The sequence below is a fragment of the Nylanderia fulva genome, unplaced genomic scaffold (genome assembly GCF_048542155.1).
Source record: "Nylanderia fulva isolate GAGA-0341 unplaced genomic scaffold, ASM4854215v1 Scaffold116, whole genome shotgun sequence".
NCBI classification, from domain to species: Eukaryota; Metazoa; Arthropoda; class Insecta; order Hymenoptera; family Formicidae; genus Nylanderia; species Nylanderia fulva.
Window position 1 is genome coordinate 170,390 of NW_028189365.1, and position 21,370 is coordinate 191,759.

The following is a 21,370-nucleotide window of genomic DNA, read 5'->3' on the forward strand; positions in this document are numbered from 1 at the left end:
CGCGTTTAGATACAACAAAATGACAAGTGGAGAAAATAACTATGAATGGAATGCACTTTTTCTTTTATGCCTATCATATAAATTTATAAAATAGCATATTATCATTATATATTTTCCCGTTTTTCTACGCATTGCATTAGTACATTTTTTTTAAATAAATATGAATAATGGGTACAACTAAAGCAGCTCAAAAATGATTTAAACTTTGATAACTGAGGTTGAAACATGTTACAAATTTTTATTTGAATTATTTCTTAGATATCTTTAGTTTTCGAATCCATTTTTCATAAAAAGAATACTAATGCAATGAGTAGAAAAGTGGAAAAATATACATAATAACAATGCTATTATATCGATAATCTTAATATCATAAAAGGCTGCATTCATAAAACGCTTTTACTTGTCATTTTGCCGTGACGGAGTTCTGCGCGAAATTAGTTGTCACTCGTAAAATATAATCTTTTTCCGTTTAAAAATTATTATAACCTCGACATTTTTGTATTAAGATTTTCGTCTTGAAATGTTCTAAGAAATCTGCCATTAAGAGGAAATACGGTACTTTTAGTAGACACGAGAAAAAACAGTTGCTAGCTGTAAATCACATATTTTTCCCTAAAACAATGTGTTTTCTTTACACTAATTGATAAAAGTGTTGACGTAAGATAATTGGAAAATGAGCATTTTACGATATATATATATATATATATATATATATATATATATATATATATTTCATGTTTATGTGAAATATATTTATGTAAAATTATATCGAATTAAAGTATGTATAAAATATCTTGTAAAATATTTATTTTTTGATCATTCTACCCGTACAAATTTTTATGCAGAATATTATAAGGAATCGATTTAAATAAAAAATATAGTTTTATTTAAAAAATTCCAGATGACCTTGATATGATCTCGACAATACTATATCTAAGATAAAAATATTTAAAACACTAAATGGATTCTTTTAAATACTACAATATTTATTTAAAACATTTTTTATAAAATGCTTTCTTTCCGAAATATTGGACCGTTCAGGGACTTTTCGCGCATCCTGCATATACATATGGGGCATTATTTATGAAGTGATCCACCCAAATTTTCAGTTTTTTAATCACGTTGAAATTTGCAGAAAGTTTAGTCCTATCAAAAGTAAAATTATTCCTCAAGTTGTTTGGCCTACACCATACAGGCTTTGTGTTAACAGGGACTTGAATTTTTATCATTTTGGCCGTTACGTCCAACTTCAAACAGTGATAATTTTCAGAAGACTCCGATTTTAAAAAATAAGGTGTGATTTCGAAAGGTCTTTTTACGTACTTTAATCTTGTAAAATTAGTTTTTTCTTTCAATAACAATTTATATAAGATTTTTAAAAACAAAGTAAAAATAAATTTTTTCTCAAATTTAGACATCTTCGATTTTTTTCAAAAAAATTAAAAAAAAGTAGAAATCTTTCCCTTTAAAACGCTTCTAGGGCCAAGATGGGCAGGTTAGTTTAGTTTTCAAGATATAGTCCATTTTAGAATCAAGCGTGTCACTCATGATGCAGTTCGGACGCTATTACAAATGCAGAAAGATATCTGGTTAGTTCTATTGCTTGTGGCCAAGCGTGGTGACTTCTCATATATTATATATATATATATATATATATATATATATATATATATATATGTGTGTATATATATGAAATACATATATATATATATATATATGTATTTCATATATATACATATATAAACATGTATATATACATACTTACAAAGTATCTGATAAGTTAGAAAAAGAGCATGGAGGAGTAAAAATAAATTGTTAAAAAGAAACAAAATAAGATTTAAAAAGCAGGAACATTTATTCTTAAACAATAAATAATGTTATTTTTCCTAAAATTAAGAGAATTAGAAGAGATTTTATAAAATACAAAATTGAAAAGCAAACGTAAGTTAATCGACATAACAAACGTTCCTGCTTTTTAAATCTTATTCTGTTTCTTTTTAACAATTTGTTTTTATACCCTGCATCCTCTCTTTTCGGTTAACTTATCAGATACTTTGTAAGTATGTATATATATATGTTTATATATGTACATATATATAACATACATACATATATATAATATATACATATAAGAAGTCATCACGTCTGGTCACAAGCAATAGAACTGGCCAGATATCTTTCTGTATTTGTAACAGCGCCCAAACTGCATCGTGGGTGACGCGCTTGGTTCTAAAATGAACTATATCTTGAAACTAAAAGCCTGCCCATCTTGGCCTTGGAAGCGTTTTAAAGGGAAAGATTTCTACTTTTTGTAAGATTTTTTTGAAGAAAATCGAAGATGTCTAAATTTGAGAAAAAATTGATTTTTACTTTGTTTTTTGAAAATTTTATATAAATTGTTATTGAAAGAAGAAAACAATTTTACTAGATTAAAGTACGCAAAAAGACCTTTCAAAATCACACCTTATTTTTTAAAATCGTAGTAGTCTTTTAAAAATTATCAATGTTTGAAGTTGGACGTAATGGCCAAAATGATTCAAGTCCCTGTTAACACAGAGCCTGTATGGTGTGGACCAAACAACTTGAGGAATAATTTTACTTTTAATAGGACTACACTTTCTGCAAATTTCAGCGTGATTGGAAAATTTTGAAAATTTGAGTGGATTACTTCATAAATAATGCCCCATATGTATATACATTCCTCACAATAGTTAAGGGATCAAAAAATAATCTAAAAAATACGCAAATTTTTAATAATTGTAACTTTATTTTGAAAAAATAAGAATTTAAATTTTAAGAAAGGGTTTTAAAACTTAAGGACGTTCACCGATGTTCAGTTAATCGATGTTCTATGTATTTGCTTGAAATTTGGATATATATGCTGCTAATAATGTTATCTATACACTTCCTCAATTATAAGAACCGAACGATTCCAAAATCGAGATATTCAATCTCAAAGTTACAAATTTTAACACGTACGGTATAGACAAAACGTGTTTTAGAGGGATATTTTAATTTATTGCGGCAGAAATTGTTTATGTATTTTGCTAAAAAAATTAATATATAATGCATGATAATGTTAGGAATGACATATTACAAAATGGGGATACGTAGCAGTATCCTTTATGAGTAATTGTAATCTGAAGTTCTTTATTGACGGTATTTCGAAGCGTGTTGTGTGAAAAGAGAGCCATCATAGAGGGAAATAGGGAGAGAAAGAGAACTTCATTTGTCAGTGTGTGCCTATACATGCTGTTAGTGTGCGTGCGTGCGTGGGTGCGTGCGTGGGTGCGTGCGTGGGTACGTGCGTGTGTGCGTACATGGGTGCGTGTGTATGTGCGGGCGTGTATGCGCTGATAATATCATGTTACATTGATAGAATATTGTTAAAAATATACATATCTGCAAGTATGGCATGATGGCCAAAACGCGGTATAAATCGAGTTATGCTGATGTTAAAAAACCAGAAACATAGTATATAACCTATTTTCTTTAAATAATGACAGAAATGTAATAAAATATCATAAGATATGTTATATCGAGTTATAGTTTACCTCTATTATACGTATTATCTCACAGTCAAGTTTTTATCTCAGACAGAGATTGTAAAGCATGGTTAACGAGATTATATGTAGTATTTGTATCAAAATTATCTTGTTCAAAATCACAATTTCTGATTCAATTCTAATATAAGCTTCAGAATATTAAACTGATTGTTAAAATATAATTTTTTAAATTATTTAATTATGCATAATATTTATACGGGATGAATCACTAAAGATGTTATAGGCTCATATTTCTGAAACTGAACAATATATGAAATATAAGTATAAACTCATTACCGTTTGAACATAGACGGTTTTCACAATTATCATGTGACATGAATAATTAACATCAATTCGTAGATTTTTTACTTGAAAAGCATCACAATCGAAACGTAATTGCACCTTAACAGAGGAATGCCAGAGTTTAGTCAATAAATAAAAGAATTTTTTCTCATCTTAATTTTTATTGGCGATATAAAATATGAATCCAAAATATATGAAATTTTTATTTCCTGAAGATTGTTTAGTATCGAAGTATTGTTTGACAAAGTTAATTTTTTCTAAACAATTAAGATTATTTTTAAAATACCCTGATTTTTTTCAACTGAGAAAATATATTTTTATTACATATAATTGTAGCGTTTCTTGACGAATAAAATAACCACATATAGTCAAGGAGGTTGCAATAAAAAACAATGTAAAATTGCAAAAAAGTGTTTAGTTCTTGTTGCCAAAAGTTTTTAAAATGAAGTACTGCCATTCGCAAATAAACATGTGTCTTCGATGTAAAAATAAACTTTGCACTGCAGTTAATATCTAGTGTGTTATATTTTTTGTAAACAGATATGATTTGTTTTGAGATATGATTTATTTACGTAGCTTACACGTTATTGTTTGTTGACATGATTGATTTGTTGATATTTATAGGGGCAGTTATGTCAATAAAAAACAATGTGTTACGTGTCTCGTAACAAATCTTAAAATTACAAAAAATGTAACATTCTAAATATTAATTGTAGTGTGAAGTTTTTACGTCGAATAAACATATATTTACTTGCAAATGGTAGTAATTTCAAACATTTATTTAAAAACTGTTGGACTTTGCCATTTCATATAATATTTCATGTTTTTTTTATTTTAACCTTAATAAGACCTTATGTATGATCACATTACTTATCAAGAGAGACATGCTACAACTATAAATAATAAAATTTATTTAAAGTTAAAAATTAAGATGTTTTTAAATAACTTTAATGACTTTGTATAGAAAAAACTAAATATTTAAAATAAACGCGCTATAGAAGCCGAACGCGGATATTTGTATGGTAATTATAGCAGAAATTAATTTTTTACTGCAACTAGATAATTATGCAAAGGGCACGAATTTTGTTTGGCATTACTGCCAAAACTTATTTAGGAAATGTATCTCAATTCAAGATTATTGAATTCCTATATTCTTCTTTGACCTCCCTGTAGAGAAATAGGCGAGAAAAAAGTAATCTTGAATTGAGATACATTTCCTAAATAAGTTTTGGCAGTAATACCAAGCAAAATTTGTGCTCTGCACAATGCATATTTGCAAACTGTTTTTAGAAATTAAATTTAACGAGGAAACAACACACTGAAATCTGCCGTTAAATCATGATTGAATTTTACTAGATGTACTAGCATACTGTTAACATTTTACCGTCTGAAAAGTTCAAAATATGTATTGTATGATTCCGCGTAAGTTTTTAACTCAAAGTTTTTAAGGTGAAGTGAGGTTTATTTTACATGCAGTAATTCAGTTACAAAATGATATCTAAAAATACAATTTTATAAATTTTCGAGTATTCACGTAAAGAGAAATTCTTTTTTTTACTGCTCGCTATTTTTTTAAATGCAACACAAGGTTTAAAAATACACAATTTCACATATGTTTTCTATGTACTTTTCTAATGGCAATATACTCCATATTAGTATAGAAGATAAAAAATAAATATGACTGATGTTTCCTTCATTTTGCATTTAAAACAGTGATGTAGGATAGATCTTTTGAAAAGTCGAAAAACTATATGGAATTATGCATTTTTAGACCTTATTTTGCGTTTGAATCATCAGGTAATATAAAGTATGCTTTAATTTTCTGATATTTATAATTTTAAAATCACGGCGATTTTTTTAACGTTTGCTGACGAATATTCAATACTTTCTTTTTACAATATACAGAGATACAAAGTTATTGAAATCAATAAGATCACTTAAACATTCAGGATTAAAATAGATGGAAGAAACTCCTGTTTTAAAATGCTTTCCGAAATATCGCTTTGTAATCACTTTCCATGAAATGCATTTATATAAATTTGAATTTCATAATTTTGCTTATTTTTTTCAATTTATCTCAAAATAATCTTTTAATTTTGTTGAAGATTATAGAATGTATTACACTATTTATTTCTTTATTCAAGGCTCTTGGATCCTCGCCGCGGCCATATTGGATTGTCACAATCCTAACGTCACGTTAGAGGCAAGAAAGCATACGTTAAAAATTCGATGCTTATTTTAGAAGATAATTGATGAAATACTATTTCAGATGACTTTAGCATACCTTTAAAATATCTCTAAAATCATTCTTTTCTTTTGACAATCAATCAATAACCATAAAATGATTGTCACATCAGACTTTGTCATGCGGAATAAATGTGCATGTGCAAAGATCAAACGGACTGGGCCTCATATTACAGTCATTTTACAGCTGTTGATTGATTACATTGTTCAACAAAAAATGAATTTCGAACACCGGAACCAGACTAATCGCTTCTTATAGTTTTGTACGCTGAACATGGATCTGTCTTCAAAATTGCTCCATCACGTCACAATTTTAAGAGACATGCAATTAAAATTGCAAAAAGGGCTATTTTTATGAACTTTGTCTTATTATAACTACAATATGCGAGGTACTAAAGAAGTTTTCTTACCACTAAAATAAAGTATATTATTAGGTTACTTTAAAAATTCCTCAATAAGAATTTTCGGTGTCGGTTATGATTCATAAGATATCCATAGTTGAATATAGGGTATTGCAGAAGTTATCTGACTAAATAAGTGACTTACTTAGGTTGACGAGTAACAGTCTTAAATTAATATTAATTCAAATTATGTTAATTTATTCTTAAGGATGTACGGGAGATACAATTGGAGACAAAAGTATCAACGCTATTCATCTTATAGAAAATCGCTAATTTGATATCCTAACTTTCAGCTGTTTTCAGCGTTGACACAATCAATTACTCAGAATTCGGAAAAAAATCAGAATTTCAACAAATTATTATTTTTTTTTGTTCTAAATGATTTAGAGAATGTTAATTTTGCAACATTGTTCTTTAAAGTTCCAATTATACATGTAAAGATTTAAAATAAATGGTATAATTTTTTTGATATTATTTTAACGTAATATAATCAATCAGGGTAACGATTTGTCATAAGATTATGTGTAAAACTAGCAAAAATTTAAATTACCTTTTAAATGAGTTAGTGAATTAAAAGCCAAATGTGTTAACAACAGTTTTGGTATCAAAGTAGCAGTAATCTATAATTTTTATAAATTTTGTACTATTTTTAGATGTCTCATACATCCTTAAAGGTCTTTTAAGTCACTGAATACAAATTCAATCCTAACAATATACTTTATTTTGGTGGCCAAAAACTTCTTTAACACATCGCATATTGTAGCTATAATATGACAAAGTTCGTGAAAAAAGCCCTTTTTTGCAACTTTAATTGCATGTCTCTTAAAATTATGACGTGATAGAGCAATTTTAAAGACAAATTCGTGTTTAGCGTCCAAAAAACCTATAAGAAATTATAAAAACAAAACTATAAGAAATAACTAGTTTCGTGCTGGTATTTTTTGTTCAACAGTGCCATATAGGGTAAAGGATAGTTTTCGATTATTTTAAGAGTGCTAAAACCATCTGAAGTACTGATTCGTCGAAATATCTTTTTATTTCGAAATGGCATCTTAGAATTTTTAGTGTGTTTTCTTGCCTTTGACGTCATGATTCCAACATGGTCGGTGATGAGAAGCCAGGAATTTTAATAAACTTTGAAAAAAAAATGTTTTTGCCGATGCACAAAAACATAATTATGTACATACTGATACATCTAAACATTTATAATATTTATAGTATATCTAAGTTTACAGCACGTACTTAAAAGAACTGTTGCTATATTTTAAAGACAAATTTTGATATAAAATTTATATTTAACAAATAAAACTATGAACAAAATTACTTAAATTGCTAAACTTATGAATTCAAACTGTCAAAATCTTTGAAAATGACATCTATTTAATATAATAATAGTGCAAAATCGAAAAAAATGCATTATGATTTAAAACAATGGTTCTTCGAAAGCAATGATGTTAAAAATTTTCATTAAACCAATAAAATTATTTATATGTTATTCATTTTCCTCAGTATTTTGTTTAATTAAACAAATAAATACAACTAAGGAAGGTCTTTATTAAGAGCCATACGCGGATGTTCTTACGTACATTCCAATGAAAATAAAGTTTTTCATTGGAAATAATCAACCGTGCACAAAGCACGTATTATTCTTGGTGTTCTACCAAGATTTAAAAATTAAGAAATATTGTAGAATTAAGAAATAATTATTTATTCATTAAATTACACGATTTTTGCTTAAATAAATGTATCACTAATGAAATGAAATAACATACAGTGCATAAGATATCTAATTAATATTGTAGAGAAGAACAACAAAATATGAATCGATACAAATACTGATTTAGTGTGCCTTTTTAAAAATAAATGTTATTTTATATGTTTAATATGTTATATTATGTTAACGAAATCATAAATAATGACAATAATAAAAAATTCATAGCGATACCTTATATTGAAAGAATCTCGGAACTAGTAGCATCAGAATTAAAGAAATCAAATATAACAGTAGGATACAGATGTCTAAAGAAATTAAACAGAGTCATAAAAACGCAAAAAGACAGAGAAAAGCTCCAAAATAATTCAGGGGTCATATATAAGATTTCATGTAATAATTGTGATGCTACATATGTAGGACAGACGAAAAGACAATTAGGTACAAGAGTAAATGAACATAAAAATAATATTAGATTAGATTCAGCAAGGCACTCGGTGGTTTCTGATCATATTGTAAAATTTACACACAATTTCAATTGGAACGACACAAAAATCCTAGATTATGAAAAGAATTATTATAAAAGGTTGATATCAGAAATGATATATATTAAAGAAGAAAACAACAGTATCAACCTAAAAAAGGACACCGAGCGTCTTGACGGTTCTTATTATGATATTCTAAAAAAATTGTCTACGTCATCTTAAAAATTGGGTATATATACAGCGCGCCGACATTGTAAGATACAGATATCGATTTGTTTTTTAAAAAAGTACACATTGTGACTATGTTAAGTAAAAAGAAATAATTTTTTAAAAAAGTGTTATGTTCGTTGACAAAAAAGTAAGTTAATACTATTTATTAAAAATCTAAATGTAATATTTGAGCGGATATATTAATTTGTTCACAGTGGTTACATAATATAACAGCATCTGACGCTCTAACTCATGCCAACATACATGAATTTGTACTGCGTTCGTCATATAATCTTATAATTGTTGTATTTATTTATGATGTCGAAATGACTAAATTAATTTGTTAACATATTATTAGGATATTGAGAAAGACTGTCGTACAGTCGAAACGTTTATCTGAACTTTTGTATAGTATGAAGTAAATTAATAAATAAATTTTTCAATTAATAGCATATAAGCTCGTTAAGTTGGCCTTTTATTATATCACATATGTTATATTTTACTTATTTTATTTTATTCCTATTGATATACATATATAAAAATGAAATTTTGACAAGTTTTATAAAAATCCTTTTATTTGTTTATATAACTGTAATAATCTTGAATGTGAGAGAAGAGGAAAGGAAAAGAGAGAGGGAGAGTTTGTACACTTTTTGTTTTTTTTTAATTTTTACTGTTAATTTGTATATTTATAATATAAAATTTAATTTTTAATAAATTATAAATTTTTTATTGTTGCAGGAAGGAAAAGAAACGCTAAGTACTGTCAATGCAACTGGTTTGGCTATGTTATTTAGTGCTGGAACATTTCTTTATGTAGCAACTGTACATGTTTTGCCAGAATTAATGACAAGAAACAGTAATTACTTACATTTGCCAAACGTCGAAGGTACGACGTCATCTGTGACTGGACTTAAAGTTAAAGAAATATTATTCTTGGTAATAGGATCATTTTTACCTGCTTTGATTACAACTGGACATCATCATTGATTAAAATAAGTATTATATAAAAGATTTTTTTTCACATCTGTAATGTTTAGCAAAATTATTATTTTAATTTAATAAAGTTTTATTCTTATGACATAAAATTATTTTAAAACTATAACCTAAACTATAAAAAATATGGTTAAGATCAATATATACTGAGAAAAAAAATGAAAATTACTAATAGATGTATATTACGCAGTAAAAGATCTATTTTTTATAAAGATATGATTTTAATTATTAAAAAATTTTAAGATGTATGTACTTCTAAACTATTCACGAGCAAATCTAGACCAAGATCCGTAGATGAATGACGGGAGGGGAAGGAAGGTTGTCGCATGAGCCGTCATTTTGGGACCACGAAGTTATGTGCGTTGTATGTCGGTGTGTGTCGTACGAAGTGTTAGGGAAAAAAAAACTATAGTTGAACAGCTGTCCGGTAGCTGGATTGGCGGCGCTATTTTGGGGCTTATGCTGAATCAATGATGCAACGACCTTACTTCCCCTCCCGTCGTTCATCTACGGGCCTTGATCTAGACCACGGTCTTACGTAGGTCTGGAAACTACTTCAATTTTTGATGGTGGGGGTAGCGTCTCTTAATGAGGCACGACCGCTTGGGGCGCCAAAATCGAAAAGTGTTATCTACAGGGTGTATAGAACAAAATGTTTTTCACACTCAGATATAATGATAATATACTAATATCAGATGTATGGAATAACAATAAAATTAAATGTTTACACATTATAAATAAATGTTTATTTATTCAAAAATAATATTAAAAATAATATTATAAGTAATATTAAAAATAATATAATATTATAAATAATATTAAAAATAATTAAACAAATCATATATAGTAGGCCAACTGAACGAGCAAATAAATAAGGTGTAAAAACTTTTACCAATAGTTAAACAATTAAATCAACATTCCGTTACAGAATCGATATAAATTGTAAACGTTTCGACTGCACTACAGTCTTTATCAATACATAAAAGTTAAATATTAAAATACAAAGTTAAATGTTAAAAATACAAAGTTAGTTAAATATTATAATAAAATATAAAATTGAAACGATTCTTCGCTGTTGACCAATAGATATGCAAGGCGATTGGTCTGAGATGCCAAGTTATGCGACATTTGAGCATGCTACGGATATAATACGCGAATTAAATCAATGTCAGAGAAAATTAAAAAATCTTTCAACTTACATTATCGTTTTAACAAGTCCTTTTCCCCGATATTTCAAGTGTGTGTTGCGAAGTCTGAATACCAAATGTCAAAATAGAGAGCGTGATGTATTTATTTATTACCAATGTTTTTTCTAAATTATGATTCAGCAAATTTTTTAAGTATGTCAAAATAACTACTGTCTAACAATTCGGTGTCTGTATTTAAATTAATTCCATTTTTCTGTTCTTTAATGTGGATCATTTCAGATATTAGTCTTTTATGGTAGTTCTTTTCGTGATCCATAATTTTAATATTGTCCCAGTCAAATGTATGTTGTTCGTTTAGAATGTGTTCTGTGACAACCGAATGTCTAGCAGAGTCTAATTTAATATTATTTTTATGTTCTTTAAGTCTCGTTCCTAACTGTCTTTTTGTCTGTCCGACATATGTGGCGTCACAATCGTTGCAATTCAATTTATAAATAACATTAGAATTCGTGGGGCAATTATTTTTGTCCTTTTGAACTTTTATGAAGTCATTCAATTTTTTAATGCAACGATATCCTACCACTACGTCAGGTCTTCTTATTGCTGAAGCAACTTTCTCAGATATTGATTCTATATATGGTATGACAAAATATTTAATGTTAGTATTAGTATTATTGGTATCTGTTATATTGTTATTATTAGGCTTGTTAAATTTCTTAGTTGAGAGATTTTTTAATCTGCGTTTTATTTCTGTGAAAATTAGATCAAGAGGATAACCGTTGGATAGCAAAATGTTAATAGCTTTCTCTATATTTTTTTGTGAAATTGCGGATGTGATAGTAATAAAGCTCTATCTACCAAGTTATAAATTGTTCCTATTTTATGACAAGTCGGATGATTTGAAAAAAATGAAAGTAATCTACCTGAGAATGTCTTTTTGTGATACCAATCTAAATAAATTTTATTATCTATTACTTTGATCATTATGTCTAAAAAGCTTATACAACGATTATCCTCTTTTTCCAATGTAAATTGTAGTCTATCGTTATAATTGTTGAATTCGTTCAAAACATATGTAATATTGTCAGCGGAAGTGCATAAAATAATGTCGTCTACATAACGGAAATAGAAAGTCATTTCGCAATTTAAATTACTAATTACTAATGTTTCCAAGTCCTGCATGACTATATCGGCAATGACCGGAGAAAGTGGGGAACCCATAGGAGTCCCATAAATTTGTTTGTAAGTTATGTTATTAAAAGTGAAAAATGTAGAAGTTAATATAAATTTTATCATACCTATGAATTCATTTTTGGGAATCTTTGTGTGTGACTCTATAAAATGCCATCTATTATTGATACCGTTTAATGCAAGATCTACGGAAACATTAGTAAATAATGAAACAACGTCCAATGAAACTATTATGTCGGTATCTTGTATTGTTTTCCCTGATAGAATGTTGCATATATCAAAACTGTTATTTACAAAACTGTCCGCTCTAGGAAGGCTATCTTTTAGAATTTTATGAAAGAAAGAAGCAATATTATATAGAGAAGTATTTATTGAGGAAACTATTAATCTAAAAGGAATATTTTCCTTGTGGATCTTGGGGAGCCCATAGGCTTTAGGAAGAAGAGAGTCGCTTGAAAATAAATAATAATATTCTTTTTTGTTGATGAAATCTTTTTTCAACCATTTTTTTAAACAAATATTGAGTTTTTTTTCTATTTTTGTTGATGGATTGTTTTTAACTATGGTATACGTAGAATCGTCTTCTAGGAGACTCTCAACTTTTTTTATATAAAATTCTTTTTCTAGTGCGACTGTAATGCTGCCTTTATCTGCTCTAGTAAATAAAATATTAGGATTTTGATTGCAGAATTTAATTGTGTCTTTATGCATGTGAAATAATTTTTCTTGTATGTCCGTTTTTTTGTCGTTATTGTTTAAAAATAATGAAAATTGTGGAATGGCAGCATTACGAATCGAAGTAAGATTTCTGATCCCATTAGAATTGCTTTCTATATCTTTGATGAATTCGTGTATAGCTACTTTTTTATTTAAGTTAACTGGGAGACTAAATTCACCTCCCAATTGTAATAGATTGGTTACATTGGGGGGAATTTTTTTATCAGTTAAATTAATAAACCATTTCTGGTTAGTTTGTTGTAAAGGGTTATGTGTAGCACAACGAAAACTGTTGGCAGAAACAGTGTTATCAACAATATTTGTCGATGATATTGTTTTCAATTCGATAGGATCAATATTTTTAATGTACTCTGTTTCATGCGATTTACGTAGCCATAGGAATTTTTTCTTGTGTATGAGATATAATTTTTAGTTGAACAAAGAAAAGGAGTTGCAATGGTGATTTAAAATCTCCTGCCAGATATAAGATGGTAAAAGATTTTGGAGAATTTGGAATTGCCTTGACCGTTTTTTATTAAGTGAGTTTAAAGTTCTATATAAATCAAATATCTCTATGTTAAGAATTTCAGTTCTGATATTATGCAACAAACCACGCATCCTATTTTTTGATTTATAGTGATGGAAAACAAATTTATTGTTACAGAAATTACGCAAATGGTTGGGAAACAAACAATATCTCTTACATTCCCTTAAAAATTTCAACTTCGACATTGCTTTAATTATCGCATAATTAAAATTTAGCCAAGATTTAAAATGTTTTAACGTTTCTAGACCAAAATAGTTAGTTAGAATATTATTATTTATTTTCAAGCGACTCTCTTCTTCCTAAAGCCTATGGGCTCCCCAAGATCCACAAGGAAAATATTCCTTTTAGATTAATAGTTTCCTCAATAAATACTTCTCTATATAATATTGCTTCTTTCTTTCATAAAATTCTAAAAGATAGCCTTCCTAGAGCGGACAGTTTTGTAAATAACAGTTTTGATATATGCAACATTCTATCAGGGAAAACAATACAAGATACCGACATAATAGTTTCATTGGACGTTGTTTCATTATTTACTAATGTTTCCGTAGATCTTGCATTAAACGGTATCAATAATAGATGGCATTTTATAGAGTCACACACAAAGATTCCCAAAAATGAATTCATAGGTATGATAAAATTTATATTAACTTCTACATTTTTCACTTTTAATAACATAACTTACAAACAAATTTATGGGACTCCTATGGGTTCCCCACTTTCTCCGGTCATTGCCGATATAGTCATGCAGGACTTGGAAACATTAGTAATTAGTAATTTAAATTGCGAAATGACTTTCTATTTCCGTTATGTAGACGACATTATTTTATGCACTTCCGCTGACGATATTACATATGTTTTGAACGAATTCAACAATTATAACGATAGACTACAATTTACATTGGAAAAAGAGGATAATCGTTGTATAAGCTTTTTAGACATAATGATCAAAGTAATAGATAATAAAATTTATTTAGATTGGTATCACAAAAAGACATTCTCAGGTAGATTACTTTCATTTTTTTCAAATCATCCGACTTGTCATAAAATAGGAACAATTTATAACTTGGTAGATAGAGCTTTATTACTATCACATCCGCAATTTCACAAAAAAAATATAGAGAAAGCTATTAACATTTTGCTATCCAACGGTTATCCTCTTGATCTAATTTTCACAGAAATAAAACGCAGATTAAAAAATCTCTCAACTAAGAAATTTAATAAGCCTAATAATAACAATATAACAGATACCAATAATACTAATACTAACATTAAATATTTTGTCATACCATATATAGAATCAATATCTGAGAAAGTTGCTTCAGCAATAAGAAGACCTGACGTAGTGGTAGGATATCGTTGCATTAAAAAATTGAATGACTTCATAAAAGTTCAAAAGGACAAAAATAATTGCCCCACGAATTCTAATGTTATTTATAAATTGAATTGCAACGATTGTGACGCCACATATGTCGGACAGACAAAAAGACAGTTAGGAACGAGACTTAAAGAACATAAAAATAATATTAAATTAGACTCTGCTAGACATTCGGTTGTCACAGAACACATTCTAAACGAACAACATACATTTGACTGGGACAATATTAAAATTATGGATCACGAAAAGAACTACCATAAAAGACTAATATCTGAAATGATCCACATTAAAGAACAGAAAAATGGAATTAATTTAAATACAGACACCGAATTGTTAGACAGTAGTTATTTTGACATACTTAAAAAATTTGCTGAATCATAATTTAGAAAAAACATTGGTAATAAATAAATACATCACGCTCTCTATTTTGACATTTGGTATTCAGACTTCGCAACACACACTTGAAATATCGGGGAAAAGGACTTGTTAAAACGATAATGTAAGTTGAAAGATTTTTTAATTTTCTTTGACATTGATTTAATTCGCGTATTATATCCGTAGCATGCTCAAATGTCGCATAACTTGGCATCTCAGACCAATCGCCTTGCATATCTATTGGTCAACAGCGAAGAATCGTTTCAATTTTATATTTTAATATTTAACTAACTTTGTATTTTTAACATTTAACTTTGTATTTTAATATTTAACTTTTATGTATTGATAAAGACTGTAGTGCAGTCGAAACGTTTACAATTTATATCGATTCTGTAACGGAATGTTGATTTAATTGTTTAACTATTGGTAAAAGTTTTTACACCTTATTTATTTGCTCGTTCAGTTGGCCTACTATATATGATTTGTTTAATTTTGTTAAATTATACGAGCCTTTCATTAATTAATTTTATTAAAAATAATATTATAAATAATATGAAATATAATATTATAAATTAATATTTTAATTTTTTGCTATTTAAATGTATTTATTTGTATATATTTTATCTTTTAAAATAAACCTTAATTAATACTGCTATTAAAATGTCATATTTCTTAAATATATATCTTAATAGTAAAAATAAAATATTTTTATGTTATACAATTGTTATTAAATAATATGTTTATTCATTTGACAATTTTGCTAGTTTTCTTTTTACAACAGATTTTTTCTTAATATTTTGATTATTTTGATAACAGAATTGTCTCATTCTGAGATGTACATAATAATAAATAGCATAAGAAAGTACATCAGATGTATGCTCTTGGCAGGGAAATGAAAATGAGTAGGTACTAACAACTTCATCGACAGTTTAATCAAACACATCAGTCAAGGCAGCATGCTTTGCAAAGCAAGATTCAATGTAGCGGACAAGTTTAAAAATTTGCAAATTTGAATGAATGAGTTTTCCATGAGATTTAAAATCGACCAAAGCTGACACTGAGGATGTATTATTCACACTTAAAAAACAACTTTTGCAAGTTTCACATGCACTGTAGCGACGTAGGAGCTGTTTGCACAAATATCCTATAAGCGGGAGTGAATCCATGCAAGAAAAATTATTAGTAGTCCATTAAATACTAGCTACACAAGCTGTGATAAAATAAGTATAATGGTCACTTTAATCAAACTTTAATTAATCTAATCATTAATTAACTTTCTGACAACCAATATAAAATTTGTATTATATCATATACGAAATTACAGTAGAAATTATGTTAATTACCCTGTAAATTAATTAATAATTAAATTAAACAAAGTTTGATTAAAATGACCTTTACTCACAATGGCCTTTAAGGCTGATTTATGCAGGCCGTAAACTGTTAACTTATGCCGAAGCTGTAAAATTTTGACTAAGTGCTTACGCACAGCGGAATCAAATGACACAATTGATCAAAATTTTACGGTTTTGGCATAAGTTAATAGTTTACGGCCTGCATATATATCAGCTTTTTTAAGTTTTGTTAGCTTCTAATCAAAGCTATGAGTTAATTTAAATAACCTGTAACGTAGTAAATATACAATCAATACTGGGGGCTAAAGCAGAATCGTGCTCAAAAATATCATCGGGATTCCACGTCTCGATTGTTATAATTCTGTCTAATTGTTCTTTTATTTGTCTTTGACTTTTAGCTGTTTTCGTCTCTGTTGTTCCAAAAATCTCTTTAAGTTCACTCACCATACTAAAGACAGTGAAGTATTATTTTTATCAACCGTACAGTTTCTGTATATAGGAGGTTTTAGAATACTATAAACTGAAAGGAGCTTAAAAAGTTGTAAGAAAGTTGCGCACGTAGGATGATCATTACACCCAGCAACTTCTCGTATTGTGCCAAAAAACTTCTACAAAGTTAATCATCAAATTTCTATTAAACAATGCAAAAAGAAAAAGAACTGAAATAGAACCTCCAAATTATCCTGGTTAACTTTTCCAGTTAGTAAGTATTTGAAACCATGCTGTTCAGTGAGGAGATGGCATAGATCCATTGTCGACATCAGAGATAGTCGCAAATTGTGGGCAGTTTCGATTGTTAAAAATTCATTGGCTCTGATGATCCTTTATTCATAGAGTTTTCCCACTCATTAAAACGTTGCAAAGAAAACTGTAATGTCTTAAAACAGTGCTCGGAATTAGTTGCTCTTTTCGAGCCGATTTCGCGAGCGACGGGGTGGATCTCCCCACTACCGTCGAGGCTCGACGGCGGAGTCGTCGTTACTCCGGGCAACGCTATATCTCAGGAGCGTCGCTAAACATGTTAAGTTGTACCTTCCGCCAAATCGTCATTATTATTACATAATTTATATTTTTGTTAAATAATAACTGAATATTAACTTAATATTAACTTAATATTTAGTTATTATTTAACAAAAATATAAATTATGTAATAATAATGACGATTTGGCGGAAGGTACAACTTAACATGTTTAGCGACGCTCCTGAGATATAGCGTTGCCCGGAGTAACGACGACTCCGCCGTCGAGCCTCGACGGTAGTGGGGAGATCCACCCCGTCGCTCGCGAAATCGGCTCGAAAAGAGCAACTAATTCCGAGCACTGTCTTAAAACGATAAGTCACACTAAAATTTATGTATATATTAAGTATCTGGGTATATGCATTTATAGTTATATACAGGGTGGGGCAATAACTATTAGGACCTTAAATATCTTCGAATCTATGAGGCCCAGAGGAAGATTTGTGTAACAAAAATGCACGGTACGAAGGGGGCTATCATATGGCAATAATAATTTTTGTCCAGGTGGAGGCGCTTCGGAGATACCAAGGTCATCTTCATTTTTTTAAATGGATCCGATGTTTTTTTTCTATAATATGATAGAGGAACTCGAAACAAGTTCAGAACTCACGACACAAGATCATTGAACAAGATTTAAAGTAAAAAAAATCGATAGAAATTACATTTTTATTATTAAATAAAATTTACGTTTACAAAAGATGTTCGAACGGATACATCGTGCATGATTGACTGACTTTTATTTTTATTTTATTTTAATCTTATTTCAACCCATTTTCATGTCTAGTTTATCCTGAGAACTTGCTCAAATGTCTTTCGACCAAACTAGCGAATAAATAATTTATTCAGCTTCACGACGTTTCGACTATGTGATTGTGGTCCTTATCAAGTGAAACAAAATGAAATAAATTAACACATTATTATATAAATTTAGTCAGTAACATTTCTTGAAATTATATAGGTCAATCAATAGTACAAAGCGGAAACATTAAACATCATAACCTGTCGAAGGATCGTCAGATTCTAAAAAATATTACTTTCTCAAAAATTATATTTATTAATTATATTTTATCTTTATTAATAATACTAGAAAAAGGCTTAAAATATCAGCATCAAAATGTATTCAAATAAAAAAGTCGTGCTAAATAAATTTTAGAAAATATTGTATAATGTAATATTTAAATTAATTATTTTCTATAATTGTACAAATGTATAATTATTATTTAATTTCAAAATTTTTATAATATATGTAAGAATACATATACAGGGTGTCCCAAAAGTCTGGAAACGGTTGAATATTTCTTATACAATGCATATATTAGAAAAAAATGTTTCAAATAAAAATTGTAAGACTTAAAAAAAACAAAAATTTATTTAGATTGGTATCACAAAAAGACATTCTCAGGTAGATTACTCTCATTTTTTTCAAATTATCCGACTTGTCATAAATTAGGAACAATTTATAGCTTGGTAGATAGAGCTATATTGCTATCACATCCTCAATTTCACAAAAAAATATAGAGAAAGCTATTAATATTTTGCTATCCAATGGTTATCCTCTTGACTTAATTTTCATAAAACGCAGATTGAAACATCTTTCAACGAAGAAATTTAGCAAGTCTAATACCAACAATATAATAGATACCAATACCACAAATACAAACATTAAATATTTTGTCATACCATATATAGAATCAATTTCTGATAAAGTCGCTTCAGCAATAAAAAGACCTGACATATTGGTGGAATATCGTTGCATTAAAAAATTGAATGACTTCATAAGGGTTCAAAAGGACAGAAACGATTGTCCCAAGAATTCTAATGTTATTTATAGATTGAATTGCAATGATTATGACGCCACATATGTCGGACAAAAAAAGACAGTTAGGAACGAGACTTAAAGAACATAAAAATAATATTAAATTAGACTCTGCTAAGCATTCGGTTGTCACGGAACACATTCTAAATGAACAGCATACATTTGACTGGAATAACACTAAGATTATGGATCATAAAAAGAATTACCATAAAAGGCTAATATCTGAAATGATCCATATTAAAGAACAGAAAAATGGAATTAATTTAAACAAAAACACTGAATTTCTAGACAGTAGTTATTTTGACATACTTAAAAAATTAGCTGAATCATAGTTTAGAAAAACATTGGTAATAAATATATACATCACGCTCTCTACCTTGACATTTGTTATTTAGACTTCGCAACACACACTTGAAATTTCGAGAAAAAGAACTTGTTAAAACGATAATGTAAGTTGAAAGATTTTTCAATTTTCTCTGATATTAATTAATTCGCGTAAAATCTCCACAGAGCATGATTAAATGTCGCAAAACTTGGAATCTCAGACCAATCGTCTTACTTATCCATCGTTCATCAGCGAAGAATCGTTAACTTTGTATTTTAATATTTGAGTTTTATGTATTGAAGAAGACTGTAGTGCAGTCGAAACGTTTACGTTGTATATTGTTTCTCTAATGGAATGAGAATTTAATTATTAATAAATCTTTATATCTTATGTAATTTTGCTCGTTTAGTTGGCCTACAATATTTATTTCTTTTAATTTCGTTAATTTATACGAGATTTTCATCAATTAATTTAAAAAAAAAACGCATTTAATAATAATATTAATTTGACAATGGGTGGCATTGATGTCAGTTCAAGGTAAATTTAATTTTTTTAAACGGAACTCCCTAATTTCTATTACATATTTTTATAGCTTATGTTGAGAGCTTTCTAAAACACTATAATAAAGTATTTTTCTCTTAAATACTTTTTTTTATTAATTTATTGAAATTTCGACCTAACTGGTCAGTACAATTTAATTAGAAACACTACGTTTCGACCCTAAGGTCGAAGTAATTACTAATGTCATTAGTAATTTTACTGCTGTTGAATCAACATCTTGAAAGTTACACTTGAAAAGGACCCGTACCTAAGGGTCGAAACGTAGTGTTTCTAATTAAATTGTACTGGCCAGTTAGGTCGAAATTTCAATAAATTTGTATGGTTTTACTCATAACTGGCGACTTTATTAATTTTATCGTTTTTTTATTAAGTTATTAAAGTTTGAATTTAACAATTTTTTGACACATAAAATGTAAAATATCTTGTTAAAATATTCAGTTTTCGGTAATCATATTTTAATACTTTTATGTACGGACTAATGAGACCAATCAATTGATATAAAGAAAACACAGTTGCTTTTAAAAAAAAAGTACGCACCTGCATTGTTGCAAATTACATACTTTTTTCAAATAATTATTTGGTCTCATTATACCGAGCATAAAAGTATTAAGGTAAGATATTTTACATTTTGTAAAAAAATTGTTAAGTTCAAACCTTAATTCAAAAAGTACTTAAGAGAAAAATACTTTATTATAGTCTTTTAGAAAGCTCTCGACATAAGCTACAAAAATATGTAATAAAAATTAAGGAATTCGATAAAAAAAAATAAAGTTCACCTTGACCTGTCAATGTAGTAATGTCCCTCATGGTCAAATTAATATTGCCATTAAATGCGTTTTCTTAAGTCTTATAACTTTTGTTTGAAACATTTTTTTCTAATATGCATTGTAAATATTCATTTTCAGATTTTTAGGACACTGTATGTATAGTACAATACGTTACATATACAGAATGTCCGGTAATAGTTGCCTCAACCATCATGGGCAGGTAAAATGAGTTAAACCGAGTAGAAAAATCCTCTACCATTTTTCGATATTCGCAATAATT

At 28.3% G+C, this 21,370-nt stretch overlaps 1 protein-coding gene across 1 annotated transcript in view; it reads left to right on the forward strand.

The window, feature by feature from the left end:
- Positions 1-9,987, forward strand: part of Zip102B (Zinc/iron regulated transporter-related protein 102B) — a 31,250-nt gene extending 21,263 nt beyond the window's left edge. The window contains exon 6 of the mRNA XM_029321131.2: positions 9,641-9,987. Within this exon, the coding sequence (XP_029176964.1) occupies positions 9,641-9,889 (249 nt within the window). The 3' untranslated portion in view covers positions 9,890-9,987. The remainder of the gene's footprint in view (positions 1-9,640) is intronic.
- Positions 9,988-21,370: the final 11,383 nt, after the last annotated feature.